The sequence below is a fragment of the Chiloscyllium plagiosum genome, unplaced genomic scaffold (assembly GCF_037043375.1).
Source record: "Chiloscyllium plagiosum isolate Xiang-an unplaced genomic scaffold, Cpla_swu_hap1 HiC_scaffold_46, whole genome shotgun sequence".
NCBI classification, from domain to species: Eukaryota; Metazoa; Chordata; class Chondrichthyes; order Orectolobiformes; family Hemiscylliidae; genus Chiloscyllium; species Chiloscyllium plagiosum.
In genome coordinates, this window is record NW_028270184.1 from 10,017,463 (window position 1) to 10,029,879 (window position 12,417).

Sequence of the window (12,417 nt, forward strand, 5' to 3'; positions counted from 1 at the left end):
AACAGTGCACTGCAGCAACCAGTCTACAGACTCTATATAAACAGTGCACTGCAGCAACCAGTCTACAGAATCTATATAAACAGTGCACTGCAGGAACCAGTCTACAGACTCTATATAAACAGTGCACTGCAGCAACCAGTCTACAGACTCTATATAAACAGTGCACTGCAGCAACCAGTCTACAGAATCTATATAAACAGTGCACTGCAGCAACCAGTCTACAGAATCTATATAAATAGTGCACTGCAGCAACCAGTCTACAGACTCTATATAAATAGTGCACTGCAGCAACCAGTCTACAGACTCTATATAAATAGTGCACTGCAGCAACCAGTCTACAGAATCTATATAAACAGTGCACTGCAGGAACCAGTCTACAGACTCTATATAAATAGTGCACTGCAGCAACCAGTCTCCAGACTCTATTTAAACAGTGCACTGCAGCAACCAGTCTACAGACTCTATATAAACAGTACACTGCAGCAACCAGTCTACAGAATCTATATACACAGTGCACTGCAGCAACCAGTCTACAGAATCTATATAAACAGTGCACTGCAGCAACCAGTCTACAGACTCTATATAAACAGTACACTGCAGCAACCAGTCTACAGAATCTATACAGTGCACTGCAGCAACCAGTCTACAGAATCTATTTAAACAGTGCACTGCAGCAACCAGTCTACAGACTCTATATAAACAGTATACTGCAGCAACCAGTCTACAGAATCTATACAGTGCACTGCAGCAACCAGTCTACAGAATCTATATAAACAGTGCACTGCAGCAACCAGTCTATAGACTCTATATAAACAGTGCACTGCAGCAACCAGTCTACAGAATCTATATAAACAGTGCACTGCAGCAACCAGTCTATAGACTCTATATAAACAGTGCACTGCAGCAACCAGTCTACAGACTCTATATAAACAGTACACTGCAGCAACCAGTCTACAGAATCTATACAGTGCACTGCAGCAACCAGTCTACAGAATCTATATAAACAGTGCACTGCAGCAACCAGTCTATAGACTCTATATAAACAGTGCACTGCAGCAACCAGTCTACAGAATCTATATAAACAGTGCACTGCAGCAACCAGTCTACAGACTCTATATACACAGTGCACTGCAGCAACCAGTCTACAGAATCTATATACACAGTGCACTGCAGCAACCAGTCTACAGAATCTATATAAACAGTGCACTGCAGCAACCAGTCTACAGAATCTATATAAACAGTGCACTGCAGCAACCAGTCTACAGAATCTATATAAACAGTGCACTGCAGCAACCAGTCTACAGAATCTATATAAACAGTGCACTGCGGCAACCAGTCTACAGAATCTATATAAACAGTGCACTGCAGCAACCAGTCTACAGACTCTATATAAACAGTGCACTGTAGCAACCAGTCTACAGAATCTATATAAACAGTGCACTGCAGCAACCAGTCTACAGACTCTATATAAACAGTGCACTGCAGCAACCAGTCTACAGACTCTATATAAACAGTGCACTGCAGCAACCAGTCTACAGACTCTATATAAACAGTGCACTGCAGCAACCAGTCGACAGAATCTATATAAACAGTGTACTGCAGCAACCAGTCTACAGAATCTATATAAACAGTGCACTGCAGCAACCAGTCTACAGACTCTATATAAACAGTGCACTGCAGCAACCAGTCTACAGAATCTATATAAACAGTGCACTGCAGCAACCAGTCTACAGAATCTATATAAACAGTGCACTGCGGCAACCAGTCTACAGACTCTATATAAACAGTGCACTGCAGCAACCAGTCTACAGAATCTATTTAAACAGTGCACTGCAGCAACCAGTCTACAGAATCTATATAAACAGTGCACTGCGGCAACCAGTCTACAGAATCTATTTAAACAGTGCACTGCAGCAACCAGTCTACAGAATCTATATAAACAGTGCACTGCAGCAACCAGTCTACAGACTCTGTTTAAACAGTGTACTGCAGCTGTCTACCGAATCTACTTTAACAAGCCATTATAGCAAATATTTTGCAGTCTATTTAGAAAGGATGCTGCAGCCATATGTAGTCTTCATGGAATGCAGGGAGAACTAGCCAGTTGGATACAGAACTGGCTCAAAGGCAGAAGACAGAGGGTGGTAGTGGCGGGTTGATTTTCAGACTGGAGGCCTGTGACCAGTGGTGTTTCACATGGATCGATGCTGGGTACGCAACGTTTCATCATTTATATCAATGATTTATATAAATGCATAAGACGTATAGTTATTCAGTTTGCTGATACCACCAAAATTGGAGGTGAAGTGGATGGCGAAGAAGGTTACCTCAGATTACAACGAAATCTTGATCAGATGGGCCAATGGGCTGAGAAGTGGCAGATGGAGTTTAACCTAGATAAATGTGAGGTGCTGTATTTTCGAAAGGCAAATATTAGCAGGACTAATACTCTTAATGGTAAGGTCCTAGGGAGTGTTGCTGAACAAAGAGACTTTGGAGTGCAGGTTCATAGCTCCTTGAAAGTGGAGTCGCAGGTAGATAGGGTAGTGAAGAAGGTGTTTGGTATGCTTTCCTTTATTGGTCAGTGTATTGAGTACAGGAGTTGGGAGGTCATGTTGCGGCTGTACAGGACATTGGTTAGGTCACTGTTGGCATATTGTGTGCAATTCTGGTCTCCTTCCTATCGGAAAGATATTGTGAAACTTGAAAGGGTTCAGAAAAGATTTACAAGGGTATTGCCAGGGTTGGAGGGTTTGAGCTACAGGGAGAGCCTGAACAGGCTGGGGCTATTTTCCCTGGAGCGTTGGAGGCTGAGGGGTGACCTTATAAAGCTTTTAAAATTACGAGGGGCATAGATAGGGTAAATAGACAAAGTCTTTTCCCTGGGGTCGGGGAGTCCAGAACTAGAGGGGCATAGGGGAAAGATATAAAAGAGACCTAAGGGGCAACTTTTGTCACACAGAGGGTGGTACGTGTATGGAATGAGCTGTCAGAGGATGTGGTGGAAGCTGGTACAATGACAGCATTTGGATGGGTATATGAATAGGAAGGGTTTGGAGGGATATGGGCCGGCTGCTGGCAGGTGGGACTTGATTGGGTTGGGATATCTGGTCGGCATGGATGAGTTTTTGGACCGAAGGGTCTGTTTCCGTGCTGTACATCTCTATAACTATGCGATGCAGCATAAACTACAGATTATACAGTGCCATGGTCATATACTTAAACTAGTCATCCTGTGGTCTGCAATAATTTCAACTTAAATCCCAGAAGACCTGGTCTCAGTAATACTGAGTGAAGTTTGGCAATTTTTGTGAAACAAAATGCCATTCTCCTTCGCTGGTTGCCCTTTGAGGAAGAGAAGCAGTTATTTTTACCCAGCATGGGACTCCCAGGCTCATGTCAAAATGGTTAATCCCAACTGGCCTCTGCAGTGGTCCATAAGCACCCCTTTAGCTGCACCAATCACCACCACGTCGTTTCCAGAGAAACTTGAGGAAAGGCAGCAGTCCTCTCAAACCTGGATAGAAATGTTAATCCAGGTGGCCACTCCTTCACTAGGATATTCCAGCTGAGCACCAGCTTGTACCCTCAAGCACTGGGTGTTGACCAGGAGTATGAAACCTGGATAGTTCACTGTCTTGCTTTTCTCCCAGTGCAGAACACTGATAGCCCTCCTCCCCTCCTAATTCACCCAGATCATTCCGCAGAGACCATTCCCTCTGTGACTCCCTCATTGGGTCCACCCACCCCCCCCCCCCCCGCCCACCAACACACCCTCCCCTGCTGCGGCAGGAGATGTAAAACCTGCGCCCTCACCTCCATCCAAGGCCCCAAAGGATCCTTCCACATCTGGCAGAGATTTTCCTGCGCATCCGAACACCTCATCTACTGTGTCCGCTGCTCTCGATGTGGTCTCCTCCGCATTGGGGAGGCAGGACGCCAACTTGCGGAACGTTTCGGACAACATTTCTGGGACACATGCACCAATCAACCCCACCGCCCTGTGGCTGACCAGTTCAACTCCCCCCTTCCCACTCCACCAAGGACGTGCAAGTCCTGGGCTGCCTCCCCAACCAAATCCAAGTCACCCTTCAACTGGAGGAAGAACACCTCATCTTCCACCTTGGGACCCTCCGACTGCACAGCATCGATGTGGATTTCAGCAGTTTCCTTATCTCCCCTCTCCCACCTTATTCCCAGATCCAACTGTCCCACCAGTCCATTTGCCTTCCCACCTATCTTCTCCCCCACTAACCTATCACAATCATCCTTCATCTCCTTTCATCCCATCCCATATTTATCTCTCAGCGCCCTTTCTCCTCCCACATTCCTGATGAAGGGCTTTTTGCCCGAAACGACGATTTTCCTTCTTCCCCAGATGCTGCTTGACCTGCTGGGCTTTTCCAGCGCCGTACTTTTTGACCCACCCAGACTGCTGCCTGCCTTGGTTGCCTGAACTTGGGACACTAAGCTGACAGGCAGAGTACAGGTTCAGTGTCCCCTGTTGGTCGGGCAGCATCCCGATTTGGTCCCGCTGTTTGTGGCTGCGTCTCGTGACCCCCCCCACTAACCCTAGCCAGAAGGAGGCTGATTAACAGCGCTCAACTTGGGATTGGTTTTACCCCGAGTTATTCTGCCCACAGCAATCTGTTCGTCACTGCCTTGGCTGGAGAACTCGTACTGCTCTATAGGGGTGGCATTGTCATAGTTTCGCTCATGAGTTCTGTTTGTCGAACTATTTAAGTAGAATCTATTTATTGCAGTGTATTCAAGTAAAATGTGCAAACACTTTAGACACATGTCCGCCCGATTCGAGAACAGCATCTTCCTCGTTGTTAGAACTCTGAAATTTTAAATTTAATGTTGCCCTCTGTACGCCATCCCTGCCACTGTAACATTGTATTGCTCGCTCTGTTCTACTACTCCTGACGCACTTTGTATGGTATAATGTGCCGGAACTGCACCCAAAACAAAACTCTTCACTGTACCTCAGTACGTGTGACAATAATAAATCAAATCAGGTGGACTCTGAACTCCTCAACGCAGTGCTCTGTTTAAATAGATTCTGTAGACTGTTTAATGTGCTGCTTTAACAGAGTCTGTAAACTGCTTACTGTAATGTGCTGCTTAAATAGACTAGACTGTGGTGGTGTGTTGTTCAAGTATGTGTCAAATGGTCTCGGTAAGCTTTTTTTTTAAAAACAGTTTGCTGTTTAAATAGAGTTTGTAGACTATTGTAGATTGTATTGTAGTTTAACCAGACTCTGGGCTGCCAAAGTGCTATATTTAACAGATTCTGTAGCGTGCTGCCTCTGTTACCGTGGTGTTTGCATGGACTCGGCACACTGCTTTAGTGCACTGTTTAACTCCGCTGGAGACACTGTAGACGGTTTGTTGGAATGCGCTGTTTAAATTGTTGTTTCATTCTTGCGTGGAATGTGAACGGTTGCTGGCCGTTTCTAGTTGCCCTGGAACAGAGTGAGTTCATTTCAGTTAAGAGTCAACCACGTTTCTGCGAGGTCTGGAGTCGTATGTAAGCGAAACCCAGTAAGGACACAAGAGTTCCTTCCCCCAAAGACCACCAGTGAACCAGATGGGTTCTTCTGACAGTTGACAGTGGTTCTGCGGTTGCTAGTCAGACGAGCTTTTGATTCCAGCTTTAATCAAATTCACCCACTGCTCAGAACATCAGCCTGGCCCTCTGGTTTACTGAGCCTGTGACATAACCACCGCAATACCGCCACCTCTCCTTACATATATCCTGTAGTCTCTTTGTTGTCATTGAATTGGACTTCTAGACCATTTGCTGTAATGCATGTTGTAAACAGACTCCGTAGACTGCTATTATGCTCTGTTTAAATATTCCCAGCTGTACTGGGGTGCTTACTGGCGCTGTGCAGATATATCTGTTGCTGTGTGTCAATGAAGTCGGTGGTTTTCTGTAGAGAGTCTGCTGTGAGCCCTGCATCTCATCTCTGTTGACTCGCTGGTCCCAGACAAACTGCCATTTTATTTGGAGTGACCATGGTCAACTTCATTTCCTTATAAGTGGGACGGCACAGTGGCTCACAGCACCAGGGTCCCAGGTTCAATTCCAGCCTCGGGTCACTGTCTGTGTGGAGTTTGCATATCCTCCCAGTGTCTGCGTGGGTTTCCTCCAGGTGCTCCGGTTTCCTCCCACAGTCCAAACGTGCAGGTTAGGGTGGATTGGCCATGCTAAATTGCCCGTAGTGTTAGGTGCGTTAGTCAGAGGGAAATGGGTCTGGGTGGGTTACTGTTCGGAGGGTCGGTGCGGACTGGTTGGGCTGAAGGGCCTGTTTCCACACTGTAGGGGAATCTAATCGAATCTAAAGTCCACTTGTAAGACTCAGGTTGTCTCTCTCTCTCTCTCCCTCCCCCTCCTGTAGGGTACGTTTGCTGGGATACTCATAGGACTTGCCCAGCTCAACTGCTCCGAGCTGAAGCTGAAGAGACTGTGCTGCAGACATGGGTAAGTGACATTCTGGGAACAGGCGAGTCTCTTTGGAGCCTCGGATCTGCCCGCAGCACTTCCCCGCCTTCTTCCCGGAATCCCCACTTTATTTTGCCGAGTACACTGCTGTGCATGCAGGCACCATTGCCAAGCTCAGTGCTGTGACCCCGGTGACAGCCCCTGCACCCAGCCATGGTGGGTCAGAGACTGAAAGGCATGGCATGACACCTATGACAATGGGGAGTTCCAGCAGCCCAAACCCACATCCAGCCATTACATGGATTCCCAATGTACTGAAGCCTTTTACATTTACTCCCATTAACTAAATCACTTCCCACTCCCATTGTACACTATCCCAATTGATCAATCCCCCTTCTCATTCACTCCCATTGTCTCCAATCCCAGTGGACCCAAACCCCTTCCCATTCACTCCCATTGTACACAATCCCAATGGATCCAAACCCCTTCTCATTCACTCCCATTGTACACAATCCCAGTGGACCCAATCCCCTTCCCATTCACACCCACTGTACACAATCCCAGTGGACCCAATCCCCTTCCCATTCACTCCCATTGTACACAATCCCAATGGACCCAAACCCCTTCCCATTCACACCCACTGTACACAATCCCAGTGGACCCAAACCCATTCCCATTCTCTCCCATTGTGCATAATCCCAGTGGACCCAAACCCTTTCCCATTCATTCCCATTGTACACAATCCCCAACGGACCCAAACCCCTTCCCATTCACTCCCATTGTACACAATCCCAATGGACCCAAACCCCTTCCCATTTACTCCCATTGTACACAATCCCAATGGACCCAAATCCCTTCCCATTCCCTCCCATTGTACACAATCCCAATGGATCCAAACCCATTCCTATTCTCTCCCATTGTACATAGTCCCAGTGGATCACATCCCTTCCCATTCACTCCCATTGTACACAGTCTCACTGGTCCATACCTCTTCACATTGCTTACAATCCCAGTGTACCTTTTGACTGTATCTACCTTGTGCAGAGGGCGCTTTAATTCGTCCCTGGACATATGTTGTGTTTGCCCATGATGTGTTGGATGGAGACAGTGTTGAGGAAGCGTTTGTGAAATTAGGACCAAACGCTAGACAAGGTTTCCCGAATTGTCACAGGAAACCACTGAAATCTTGGAACTGCCAGATGAGGAGGAGTCAACTAGTTCCTGTTCTTTATTCACCCAGCCCTTTGGTTAGTCACAGCAAAGTTATTATGTGAAGAATGTCTTCCCTTGTGAGTATCTTCCTCAAAGACCCAACTTATTTACCAGAAGGAGTCAATTTAATCAGGCCGCCTTGAATTACAAAATAGCAAGTTTATTAATTATCGCAAATGAGAATAAAAACTAACGTAGCACGTATGCACAAAGATTACAGATAAGAAGTGAGTCTAGAATGTTAAAAGGTGAAAATGAAAAATATGGTGGGACAAGTCAGTGTTCACAGAAAGCAGATAGGTTCAATATCATAGCTGTGGAGGTTATGTAGATGTTGGTGGTTCAGTTGTTGGCTTCAAGATTCTTCTGTAGGCAAATTGAAGTTCACCTTTCATTTTTTAAAAAAAATGCTGGCTTGCAGCTCTAAGAGTGAGAGTCTCTCTTTACCTGCAATGTAAGGGTAACTGAAAGATCGTTCTTCGCCTGTGGCACCACAGCATGCTGATTCTCGCACTGAAGCTGGTGCACACGAGAGCATCAGTCCCACAAGTCCACTCCAGTAGAGTTGAAACTTGCTTGTTAAACCGACCCTGTGTGTTTTATAAAGTGCTGCACCAAAGGTTAATTCACAAGGTTGGATCATATGGGATTAGAGGCAACTTACTAGCCTGGATAGGCGACTGGCTGATGGGCAGAAGACAGCGAGTCAGGGTAAATGGGATCTTTTCTGGATGGCAAGATGTGGGGTGCCACAGCGTTTGGTCCTTGGACCCCCAGCTATTTACAAGCTGCGTTAACGACTTGGATACAGAGACAGAAGGCTCTATTGCAATAGTTGCGGATGACACCGAAATAGGCGGGACGGTAAATTGCAATGAGGAACTAAGAACCGTAGGAATGGGTATAGATAGGTTAGGAGAGTGGGCCAAAATGTGGCAGATGGAGTTTAACCTGAACAAGTGTGAGATAAGTGTGCATCTTGGCCGAACAAATGGGAAGGTGACCTCTTATCTAGATGGGGAGAGACTTCGGGGCGCTCCCTTGCAGAGGGATCTGGGTGTCCTTGTTCATGAGTCACAGCAAATTAGCATGCAGGTACAGCAGATAATAAAGATAGCGAATGGAACGTTAGCTTTTATAAGGTAAGGAAGCATTGTTGCTCCTATACGAGGCATTGGTGAGACCATACCGGGAGTATTATGCACAGTTTTGGTCCCCTTATTTGAGGAAAGATGTTGTGGCGTTGCAGGCAGTTCAGGGAAGATTCACGAGACTGATTCCAGACACGAGGGGTTTGTCGTATGAAGAGAGATTGAACAGTTGAGGCCTGTGCACTCTGGAATTTAGAAGAATTTAGGGGGATCAAATTGAGCTGTTTGCGATAATGAAAGGTATGGGCAAAATCAACATGGAGTGGACGCTGCCTCTTGTTGGACATTCTAGGGCGAGAGGTTACGACCTTAGGATAAGGGGTAGCAATTTTAAAACCCAGCTGAGGAGAAACTGTTTCTCCCAAAGGGTTGTGAATCTGTGGCATTCCCTACCCCAAGCTGCGGTGGACGCTGGCACAGCGAGTACATTTAAGGAGGGGTGAGACAGATTTTTAATTGGGGAATAGGTTGAAGGGTTCTAGGGAGAAGGCAGGGAAATGAGAGGGAAGAGCATGTCAGCCACGATCGAATGGCGGAGCATTCAGGGTGGGCCAAATGGCCTCATTCTGCTCCTACATCATATGAGCGTATGAACCGTCCCTGGGGGGGGGGTAAAACAGACTGGTCCGCAAGAGATTGTTTTCTCGACCGAAGAGTGGGTAGCAGAGGGTGGGAGTCATCTCTCCCTGTTTGAAGTTCCTGTGATCTTACACATGCAACATCCCATTGGCTTCACACAGGACTTTGCCAGGCAGTCAGTGAATATTAATCCGCAGATTTTCTGAGCAGTGCACCTTCTCAAAACAACACATTTTGGAACTAAAACTAACAGGAAATTTATAATTAGTGTTCTGATTCACCATCATAACATGGTCTAACACATCACTATCACTGTCCCTGTCCCTGTCCCTGTCCTGGGAGTGATTGATGGGAACCATTTTGGGGAACTTTACTTGTGGTTTAAAAATGTTGAGGGAGCTTTACTCTGTATCTAGGCCCGTGCTGTCCCTGTCATGGGGAGTGTTTGATGGGGGACTGTGTAGAGGGAGCTTTACTCTGTATCTAACCCCGTGCTGTCCCTGTCCTGGGGAGTGTTTGATGGGGGGGACAGTGTAGAGGGAGATTTACTCTGTATCTAACCCTGTGCTGTCCCTGTCCTGGGGAGTGTTTGATGGGGGACAGTGTAGAGGGAGATTTACTCTATATCTAACCCCTGTCCCTGTCCTGGGGAGTGTTTGATGGGAGACAGTGTAGAGGGAGCTTTACTCTGTATCTAACCCCGTGCTGTCCCTGTCATGGGGAGTGTTCGATGGGGGACTGTGTAGAGGGAGATTTACTCTGTATCTAACCCCGTGCTGTCCCTGTCCTGGGGAGTGTTTGATGGGGGGGACAGTGTAGAGGGAGATTTACACTGTATCTAACCCCGTGCTGTCCCTGTCCTGGGGAGTGTTTGATGGGGGGACTGTGTAGAGGGGGCTTTACTCTATATCTAACCTTGTGCTGTCCCTGTCCCGGGTGGAGTGTTTGATGGAGGACTGTGTAGAGGGAGCTTTACTCGGTATCTAACCCCGTGCTGTCCCTGTCCTGGGGAGTGTTTGATGGGGGGACTGTGTAGAGAGAGCTTTACTCTATATCTAACCTTGTGCTGTCCCTGTCCCGGGGGGAGTGTTTGATGGAGGACTGTGTAGAGGGAGCTTGACTCGGTATCTAACCCCGTGCTGTCCCTGTCCTGGGGAGTGTTTGATGGGGGACAGTGTAGAGGGAGCTTTACTCTGTATCTAACCCCGTGCTGTCCCTGTCCTGGGGAGTGTTTGATGGGGGGGACAGTGTACAGGGAGCTGTACTCTGTATCTACCCCTGTGCTGTCCCTGTCCTGGGGAGTGTTTGATGGGGGGGACACTGTAGAGGGAGCTGTACTCGATATCTAACCGCTTGCTGTCCCTGTCCTGGGGAGTGTTTGATGGGGGGGGGCAGTGTAGAGGGAGCTTTACTCTGTATCTAACCCCGTGCTTTCCCTGTCCTGGGGAGTGTTTGATGGGGGGACAGTGTAGAGGGAGCGGTACTCTGTATCTAACCCCGTGCTGTCCCTGTCCTGGGGAGTGTTTGATGGGGGGACAGTGCAGAGGGAGCTTTACTCTGTATCTAACCCCGTGCTGTCCCTGTCCTGGGGAGTGTTTGATGGGGGACAGTGTAGAGGGAGCTTCACTCTGTATCTCACCCCGTGCTGTCCCTGTCCTGGGGAGTGTTTGATGGGGGGACAGTGTAGAGGGAGCGGTACTCTGTATCTAACCCCGTGCTGTCCCTGTCCTGGGGAGTGTTTGATGGGGAGGGACAGTGTAGAGGGAGCTTTACTCTGTATCTAACCCCGTGCTGTCCCTGTCCTGGGGAGTGTTTGATGGGGGACAGTGTAGAGGGAGCTTCACTCTGTATCTCACCCCGTGCTGTCCCTGTCCTGGGGAGTGTTTGATGGGGGGACAGTGTAGAGGGAGCGGTACTCTGTATCTAACCCCGTGCTGTCCCTGTCCTGGGGAGTGTTTGATGGGGGGACAGTGTAGAGGGAGCTTTACTCTGTATCTAACCCCGTGCTGTCCCTGTCCTGGGGAGTGTTTGATGGGGGGGGCCAGTGTAGAGGGAGCTTTACTCTGTATCTAACCCCGTGCTGTCCCTGTCCTGGGGAGTGTTTGATGGGGGGACAGTGTAGAGGGAGCTTTACTCTATATCTAACCTTGTGCTGTCCCTGTCCCGGGGGGAGTGTTTGATGGAGGACTGTGTAGAGGGAGCTCTACTCTATATCTAACCTTGTGCTGTCCCTGTCCCGGGGGGAGTATTTAATGGAGGACTGTGTAGAGGGAGCTTTACTCGGTATCTAACCCCGTGCTGTCCCTGTACTGGGGAGTGTTTGATGGGGGGACAGTGTAGAGGGAGCGGTACTCTGTATCTAACCCCGTGCTGTCCCTGTCCTGGGGAGTGTTTGATGGGGGGACAGTGTAGAGGGAGCTTTACTCTGTATCTAACCCCGTGCTGTCCCTGTCCTGGGGAGTGTTTGATGGGGGGGACAGTGTAGAGGGAGCTGTACTCTGTATCTACCCCTGTGCTGTCCCTGTCCTGGGGACTGTTTGATGGGGGGGACAGTGTAAAGGGAGCTGTACTTGGTATCTAACCGCTTGCTGTCCCTGTCCTGGGGAGTGTTTGATGGGGGGACAGTGTAGAGGGAGCGGTACTCTGTATCTAACCCCGTGCTGTCCCTGTCCTGAGGAGTGTTTGATGGGGGACTGTGTAGAGGGAGCTTTACTCTATATCTAACCTTGTGCTGTCCCTGTCCCGGGGGGAGTATTTAATGGAGGACTGTGTAGAGGGAGCTTTACTCGGTATCTAACCCCGTGCTGTCCCTGTCCTGGGGAGTGTTTGATGGGGGACAGTGTACAGGGAGCTTTACTCTGTATCTAACCCTGTGCTGTCCCTGTCCTGGGGAGTGTTTGCTGGGGGACAGTGTAGAGGGAGCGGTACTCTGTATCTAACCCCGTGCTGTCCCTGTCCTGGGGAGTGTTTGATGGGGGGACAGTGTAGAGGGAGCGGTACTCTGTATCTAACCCCGTGCTGTCC

General features: G+C 48.4%; 1 protein-coding gene across 1 annotated transcript in view; it reads left to right on the forward strand.

The window, feature by feature from the left end:
* The window catches only part of atg2a (autophagy related 2A), a 210,814-nt gene that overhangs the window by 172,083 nt on the left and 26,314 nt on the right, over positions 1-12,417 (forward strand). The window contains exon 38 of the mRNA XM_087983599.1: positions 6,408-6,490. Coding sequence (XP_087839725.1) covers positions 6,408-6,490 — 83 coding nt within the window. The remainder of the gene's footprint in view (positions 1-6,407; positions 6,491-12,417) is intronic.